This window comes from Hypomesus nipponensis, chromosome 3 (genome assembly GCF_054491055.1).
Source record: "Hypomesus nipponensis isolate SF chromosome 3, ASM5449105v1, whole genome shotgun sequence".
NCBI lineage: Eukaryota > Metazoa > Chordata > Actinopteri > Osmeriformes > Osmeridae > Hypomesus > Hypomesus nipponensis.
In genome coordinates this window covers 11,367,129-11,375,896 of record NC_140363.1, presented here as the reverse complement: position 1 = coordinate 11,375,896, position 8,768 = coordinate 11,367,129, and the positions used below count along the sequence as shown (strand labels likewise).

The 8,768-nt window shown below is 41.1% G+C and overlaps 1 protein-coding gene across 2 annotated transcripts in view; it reads right to left on the bottom strand.

Annotated features, from left to right (window-relative positions):
• Positions 1-433: 433 nt before the first annotated feature.
• The window catches only part of col12a1a (collagen, type XII, alpha 1a), a 55,411-nt gene continuing 47,076 nt past the window's right edge, over positions 434-8,768 (bottom strand). Inside the window, exons 55-66 of one of the 2 annotated variants that reach the window (XM_084676020.1) lie at positions 8,391-8,444; positions 7,795-7,890; positions 7,275-7,328; positions 6,187-6,240; positions 5,728-5,781; positions 4,993-5,064; positions 4,693-4,728; positions 4,531-4,597; positions 4,243-4,425; positions 3,728-3,805; positions 2,429-2,599; positions 434-2,237 (exon numbers count right to left, since the gene is read on the bottom strand). In XM_084676020.1, coding sequence (XP_084532146.1) covers positions 2,227-2,237; positions 2,429-2,599; positions 3,728-3,805; positions 4,243-4,425; positions 4,531-4,597; positions 4,693-4,728; positions 4,993-5,064; positions 5,728-5,781; positions 6,187-6,240; positions 7,275-7,328; positions 7,795-7,890; positions 8,391-8,444 — 930 coding nt within the window. In that variant the 3' untranslated portion in view covers positions 434-2,226. The remainder of the gene's footprint in view (positions 2,238-2,428; positions 2,600-3,727; positions 3,806-4,242; positions 4,426-4,530; positions 4,598-4,692; positions 4,729-4,992; positions 5,065-5,727; positions 5,782-6,186; positions 6,241-7,274; positions 7,329-7,794; positions 7,891-8,390; positions 8,445-8,768) is intronic. The other variant, XM_084676010.1, reaches the window with a different exon arrangement.

The window sequence follows — 8,768 nt, the reverse complement described above, 5'->3', positions numbered from 1 at the left end:
AACACAGCACATTACAATTTATCCAGTAAACCATGGACTTTCTAGCCACCCCCAACTCAGCCTTTGATTACCTCTCTATTGACTAATACTGTATGTCCTTGATTGACAAGACCATGCTCTCCATGGCTGAATGTTTGAAGAAAAAACATTTCTCAAAAAGGATGCAAAGGTTTGGACTCAAAAACGTCTGTATGAGTGATGAACAGCAAGACTATGTCTGAGTTGACATTACAGTGTGATGTTGAAACATCCAGACTATTCCATATCCCACATTTTCCATCCATGAATGCATGTGCTACTGTTTGAGATATGTATTTTATTTTATGAGTCCAAATACCATGGCTACAATATGAGTGATCACGGGACAAACCGCATCCTTGGTAATCATAGATGGATAGATCACACTGAAAAGACTTGAGATTGAAACTAAGTATACATTTTCAGTAGTTTTATTGAAAAATGCCTCTTCTGTTTCAGAAATAAATAAGAAAATAAGGCTGTGGAATTCACAATGTGCAGTTAAAACATGAGAAAAGCAATTCTATCTCCATAGTCTTGCAAACACATTCCAACTACATTTGGTATTGATACAAAACAACAAATAAATTCAGATGTAATTTTTTGTGTTTGTTTGTTTTAAAATCACTAAATATACAACACAGACATGCAATTTAACCTTTGGTAAAAACAAATAAAAGAAAAAAAATATGTTTGATAAATCTGAATTGAAGCCACATGTTTCGGGGGTCTGATTGAAGATTAAATCAATGGGCCATTTACTAATAAGGAATGTGTCAGACTATGTATTTTCAATAAAACATTGGTACAGCTTTAAATTGGCAAATGACATAACAAACATGAATATTCTGGATTGGTACAAAGAGATTGATGTACTTCCTACAAACAAATGTGATGGTTTTCACATGATTGCTGCAGTTATATTACAAGCAGAGACACTTAAGAGAACAGACAGCAAGCACACAGGTTTGTAATGAAATGATATCTAGACTTCTGTAATCATCTAAATTTAAATCACTTTGGCATAAATGTACTGTATGTCCAAGCCAAGGGTATCAAACCCATATATTTCCTTCCGAATGTCACTTAATACTTGCACATGTTGTGTAATAATCAAAATAATTTCTCTTTCTTATGATATCATCCTCTTGGTTTTGTCTCTTGATAGTGATCTCTTTCCTCGCTGGTTTTGTGTGTAACCGGGTGATTGAATTGCCTCAAACTCTTCAGATGGCTCCTCGGGTATAGAGACTACCATGGTATCAGGGTCAGGCTGGTAGCGGCCGGCTAGAAAATATTGATTTGGCTAATCAAAAAGGACTCCAGTCTACACAAAGTGTTGCATGCACAGAAACTATTTTCAATCAGATAAACCGTGCAATCGTGTGAATTTCCATAGGTGATTTGGTATTGATACACACGTACATTTGTACTTGTACTGTATGTAAACATTTTTTTTTAAATATACAATTTCTGAAAATGTGGTATGTGACAATGCCATTTCCAAACATACATATATTGGACTGGTCCTTTTGGTAGTCCTAAAATCATTTGAGGTGTTAGACAATAAACACACAGTTGACAAATGAAATAATATCATATATAAAAAAGAAATACTAGGAAAAAGAACACAGCATAGATGTGGCAATCATACAAACAACATGATTAAATGTACAAATGGCACATGCTTCAGTTTGCAGAGGAGCTGTGTAAATCACTTAAGGCATTATAAAAACAGAGGTTATGCTGGCAGTCAGTAAGCAGAGGGTTAAGGCACAAGCTCAATACAGATGTTAACCTATTTTTAGTGAATTGTTGTGGTACAAACATCATTTACAAGGCACAATTAGTTTATTTACAGATAACACATCTACATTAACATGTTAACACTGTTGTTCTCCGTTATAAAATCCACTTTGTTAGTAGTTTGTTGGTGTTTTTTTACATGCTCCTTGGCTTGTAGAGAAGCTTTCTCTTTCTCTGTATTCTCCGGGTTTTTGGTAAAGATGCAAACAGGCCAGTTGGGTTGCCATCACTGCAGCTTTTCTGATAGTAGCTGTAAGGTGTTGTTAGTGCCAGTCCTCTCCTTGCTTTTTTTTGTTTTAGTTACGTCCATGGTGGTTATCCTTACACGCTCTTTAGTAACTGAGCTAATATCTCAGAAACAGGACCTCAAAGTGTAAGCAGCGCAGATGGCTTAAAAGTTTACTATGCCGAACCTGAAAACAGTTCAAAGAGGATGTTAGTTGTTTGTTTTTTGTATATATCTGTGGAGAAATGTTATTTGCATCTTTGATACATGAGTGCTTTCCATGCAAGTTAAGATTGCTTGCAACATCAGAAATATCAGCTCAGTAGATGTTGTGCACAAAGGTCTGCGATTTGTACATTTACACAGTGGCCATCCTACCTGGGTAGCCTTGTCCATTGTAAGGAATGCCAACACACTGGGAGGAGTCACAGTACCCAGGGGGCCCAGGTGGTCCCCTCACTCCGGAAGCGCCCTGGCGACCCGGAGAGCCACGAGGCCCAGTAGAGCCTGTGGGACCTGGGGGACCTGTCCTTGACTCGCCTGGTGGCCCTGGGAGTGGAGGGAGAGATACGGGGATTTAAATATCCGCAACTTCGCGGAACCTAAAGCAGCTGACATCACCCTCAGATCTAAAGTGGAAGTGGAAAGGGAGAACATCAGTTTCCACAACTGTAATTTAAATATTTAGACATCTCAATTAAAAGTCAGTCAAAAAAAAAGTCATGAGCGCTGTGGAGTTACCCCCTGCCCCAGTCTGTCTAGACAGTACAAACCGACTATGGAATTTTCCCCCACACACATTCTCCCTCTCTCACACACTCTGGGTTCCTTAAGTGAGCCCATGTGTTGTCAACGAGTCCAGAAAAGAAAGCTCATTGTCCAACAATCTGATTCACCCACTCTAAAATGACTCATCATTGCTTGCTTCCTCCTACTGGGGTTCAGTTGCGTCTCACTTCATTCACAGAAACAGTCTTGGTGGTGTGCAAGTATGGTGGGGAGCATTAGAGATCAATGGGGTGTCTGGTTTTTTCCATAAGCCCCCATCTACCCCTTTGTGAGGGAAATGCTTTTGCAGTGAGCTTTTTGAGACAACATGCTGAATGTCAATTACAGTCTGACAGCAGCTTCTGTGACAACCAAGTTCAACCATCTTGATGTGCCATTATCATTTTGTTATGTTAAATACATTTAATTCCACATACAATTGTCAATCATGTGTTGTTTGATTGCGTTTGTGTTCATCATCAACATCTGAAAAAATGTTTACACAACTGTGGAGATCCATTTCATGTTAATGTTTTTGAAAGGAGAATGTTTACTCAGAATTTATGAAGTGCTGCTGCCCAACTGGTCCTGGTGACAAAGCCTCCTTTTTGGTATTGGTCATTTTAAGAGGACTGGCTGTAGTTGATCCAGTCACAAGTCTAAGAAGCTTTATAAAATGGCTTCTGCTATGAAACTGCTTAGAACGTGCTGGAAGTGAACACAGCGAAACCAACATACTGTTTCCAGCTGTCTCTGTTGATAGACGCTGCTTTACAGTAAGCTGTCAGGACGAATCTTATGTACACCCCATTGTAAAGGTACAATTCAGATGGGTACTCACAGATGGGAAACAGGAACAGTGAAATGTGTGACTGAACATGAAACAGTGGAGGATAGCCAATGTCTTACCAGGTGGGCCACTGAGTCCTCTTTGTCCTCGGGTTGAAGTGCCAGGACTGCCTCTCTCACCTTTCTCTCCTTGCAAACCTATGTCATGACCCAAAATAAGAGACAGTGAGTGTTCTGTACTGGAAGCCATCTGGAGAGAGAGGCAGGACCAGTCCAATTGAGTTTCTTTTGAAACCACAAATAACCTGGTTTGAAATCGTTTTTTGGGGGGTATGGACCATATTTTAAAAAGAAAAAGCATTATAGTGAATCACCGCGTGCACTTTAAGGCCATTTTTGCATATTGAGTGGGAACATGTCATTCCCTCCAATCATGTCATTATTCAATTATATCATTTCAATTCAAATTTCACCAAGCTGACCCCAATGAAACTCAACCCACTGAATAAAACAAAAGTGTCATATAAGTCAGTGCATAATTTTTTTCTCTCTACTAGGTTAAAATACACCACAACAATTTCTATGGAAAGTAAGTAAAGAAAACAATAACAGCAATACAACAAACAGAAATGCACCTCTCTCTCCTGGGTTTCCTGGTAAACCGGGGTTTCCAGGAAAACCGCTGCGACCGGGCTGGCCGGACTCTCCACGAGATCCCTGGTTACCAGGTGGCCCAGGGGGTCCAGTTGGGCCTGGCTTGTTGCTATGGTAACCCGTGGGGATTTGGTTGAGCATCTGATCAATCCTGCTCATCTGGCCTGCAGGGATACACAACAAGTAAGGATGTAGTGAATGGTGAGTATGTCCAAATATAAGGGGACAAGCCTACAGTGCATTATTGGATTGAGAAGATTTATACTCACTGTTCACCAATTGTTCACAAACTTGTCTGGCAATGGAACGCATCATGTTTTGGGAGGCAAAGTCTCCCTAAAATGAAGGTAACAAAAATATTCGGGTCAGAAAAGGTGCGTTCTTCTCGCTGGAAAACAACAAAGCCGTAATATAACATAAATAAATGATACCTTCTCTCCTTTTTCTCCTTTCTGGCCAAGTGGTCCCTGTGAAAGAGAATATTTGTTTTGGATTGAGGCACTGAGCAACTCTAGGCTTTTAACAGTACAGAATATCAATTCTAATTGGCTCAACTTTCAACATAATTGGACCTATTCATGAGGGAATGGCCCTAATTTTGTATTCCATCCTCCCAAAAAAATCTATTTGAACTCAGTTTAAAACGGTGTCCTACAGATAGACTCCCTTCATGACCGTGATAGTATCAAGTTATCCAAGCTAGCATGGATTTGTTTTTTGGTTATACGTACAGGGTTTCCTGTATCACCAGGTTTTCCAGGCTTTCCAGTGATTCCTTGCACTCCAGGATTTCCTGGGTTTCCCTGAAAAGATGAGAAGACAGGATGCATGAAGTTATTGTTAGTTATTGTTAGGTCTACAGAAGAAACTTCACGTTGATCATCAAGTGCCAAAAAAACATAAGTGAGGTGGAAAGCATATGGGTATGGGAAACATGCAGTCTGGGACACATGCTACTCAACAAGCAGTACACACAATACCCTCTTGAAATCTCTCTCAGTCCACATGTTGTGTAATACAACCCCATCTTAAACTAAGACACAGTTAGATCTGCAGAAGAAACTTCACGTTGATCATCAAGTGCCAAAAACACTTAAGTGGGGTGGAAAGCATATGGGCATGGGAAACATGCATTCTGGGACACATGCTGTCTGTTCTCATGACCCTTCTAGTCCTATTGCTAACATACATGTGAATGTAGAATTGACACTGTCTACTGGAAGCAAGGAGGATCAAGCAGACACAGTCCCTTAACCACCGCAGAAAACAATAGATGCAGGCTTCATTCTCATTAAAAAGACTGGCCGCACGACAAAATCAGACTTCTGCTTCACGTGTATTCAGAGAATTTTCTGGAGCCAGAGGGGTGATTGTTTTACATTAATCATAAAAGAGAGCGTGCTTGCTCATACTCAAAGAATATGCAAAAACATGCACATTCACACGCACACACAGATAACACAAACCATTGGTCCTGATGGGCCTCTAGGTCCGGTTGAACCCTCCTTCCCTGGCAGGCCCTGTATGGGGAAGAGCAGACACATTAATGAGTGACAACACACCTGGGATTTGTGATGGTCTTAGTAAGTTACCATTTTGATGCAATACTTTTAGACTGTTAACCTTGTAATATTATTGTGTTAACCCTATCACCTCATGGTTGTTTAAATTAGTGACTGTATTTTCATTCAGCGGTGCTGAAAAGTTAACTAGAGAAAGGCCAAGAAGTCGACGAATTCCAGTCGGAGTCCATTGAATTTGTATGATGTAAGTGATGACATGCATTACACGAAGACCACCCAAAAGTCAAGCAGCACACACGTTTTTGAGTAGGTGATCACATGCAACCAAGTGGTTAAGGAGGTGTTTGCTGGATTTTATGGCATGTCAACACATGCATGAGCAGACCAGAAAGTAGATCTTACCCTCGCTCCAGCTGGTCCAATAGGACCAACAGGACCGGCAGGTCCAGTAGGACCCTGAGAGAAACAGATACACTCAATCAATCTCTGATGATCAGCAATAACCCAAATCCCTGCAATTACCAGAAATGTGTATATTGCCTGAGAGCAATATCATTTTTTCCAAGTAATACCCCATCTTTAGTTTCACAGTAATTTAAAGAGAACATGATAGGTATACCAGATGGTTTGGTACTAGAAAACAGAGATGGGTCTCTTCTTGACTTCTGGAAAGCATGTTGCTTACAGGAACATTTGAGAGGCCAAGGTTACTTTAATAAACTTGACTGGTTGAACACACTCAATTAGATTATGCTGATTAGTAGTCAAAAACAATCATTCCTTCCACAGATTGATTCAGGAACAACATCTGCTTTACAGGAACAATTGATGAAATCCCGTCAATTTTCATGGTAGATGCTGTACAGATGTGTTCACAGCCAATGGGATGTCGATAGTTGGTGCTTTTAATCCATTCACAAAAGACACACAAGTTGCAGATAGGGAAGACATTTGAGAGATACATCTAGCTTTGAAAGTTTGACCCATTGTCTTCCAACATTGTTCTTGCAGTCCTGGCACCGCAATCCAACAATCACTGAGGGTCATATGCTTGAGAACAATTGAACAATGTCCCAAATCCACATACCTTGAAGACCAACATCAACATGAGCAATTTCTCTTTAAAATCCTCTATTTAACATGCACTTTCAATCCAGTTAGTGGCATCCAAGTCAATCATCAACCAGTCAACGGAATCTTAATTTAAGGCCATGACAACAACGTCCTCACAGCTGCAGAACATGAATCGAATCCTCGGTTTCATGAGTTGAAGTCTACACCGCCTACCCTCTGGAGTCTGTCAGTCACCAGTTGGTTTGAATGTTCGGGCTTCCCTAGGGGGGAAAAGGGGGGGGGGGGCTATGGTCTACCTATCACTTTGAGGTTGAGGTTTTCAACACTGCAGTAGCAAGGTTCCCTGCCATGGTCTCTGACGATCTCTGGTTTCCTCGAACTAAACCACAGCTAATGAAAAAGAGAGTTATACTTACTTGTAGCCCAGTCAGGCCTGGGTCTCCGGGTTCTCCCTTTGGTCCGGGCCGGCCCTGAGAAGAAGCAAAGGAAGAACGAGGCAAGACAGGATTGATTTGGAAGCTGAACAAAAAAAAAAAGTTGTAAACTACAGCTGCACTGGTTTTTCTCAAGCTTGCTCACCCTGTCACTAACATTGAATTTACACCCATTTTCTGAGAGGATGTCTAGGAGGAAGAACAAGCCTCGGCTGCCTGGCTTGAATAAATAGGGTTCCCCTAACTCGCATTGACTGAGGGAGTAAATCATACTCATACGAGTGAATGTCGGAGATGAGGCTTGGCGAACCCCCACGCACAGTAAATCCCCATCCACATAACCGCTAATGAAGTATGAGCTGCAATGAATGCCACTGCAGTGAATGCAACCATCGCTGAATGTAACTTTCACGGACGCTTGGTTGTTTCTCACCACTGGATATCTGTTGTCCTTATCATAGGAGGAGAGTATGTGGGTGTTTGGACTGTACATATGACTTACTGGTTCTCCAGGCAGCGACAATCCATTGGGTCCTTGTGGACCTGGGGGTCCTAATGGGCCAGGAAGGCCTTGTTCACCACGTGGTCCCATTGAACCCTACAGTCAAACCCAGTCACATCAAACCATCAGTTACATTGTCCCATAGTCAGACTTTAGTTCTCTCAATACTGTATCTCCCTGAAGACCATACAGTTTTTGAGGTGTCAAGATAATGTGCCAGAGCATCCGGACATTGCTGTTGAGAAATGTTTTGCAGTTTAGCTGCTTTGACGCAGGTCCCCTTAATTCAAGTTTTGATATAATACATGGTGTGCTTGATAAGTGAATTCAGATGTGCGATATATTTAGTCTAACAATGCATACTATCCTGAACCTGTAGTAGCATTAATGTTGTTTTAACTAGAACTACAGAATCATTACTTTTGCTTGGCTTCCAACAAGATGGTGTTCTAGAAAGCCAGATGTTGGATTAAGAAGCATATAATACACTCTACTACATATAACACTTTACTCAAAAATATAAATCTAATTCATCTAATTTGCCATGGATAAAAAGCTTGAAACGCCTTAATAAAATTATTTAAATCTCAACTTACAACAGGGCCGGCCTCTCCTCTCTCTCCTCGCGTTCCTTTTATACCTGGGCCACCCTGGGACAGTACACAGACACAGACAGGAGAGAGTCAGCACCATCCACACATCAGCAGCAGGATTCCAGCACTAAACCCCAAACCGTCAGGGTTGTTCACAGGGGCTTAGGTTGGCGGAGCATACATATTCCAGACTCCTCTTCAAGGTTTTCTTTTGACTTTTTTCCAAGGTGAATTCATCTTTTGACACATTCCTCTAAGCCAGTGGCTCACACACCTCATTGCATCCTATCCATCCCTGCCACTTTCCATGGGAAAAATAAACAGCTACTCATGCAAGTTAACCTGTTAAGTATATCTAATAGCCAATTGGTATCATCATCA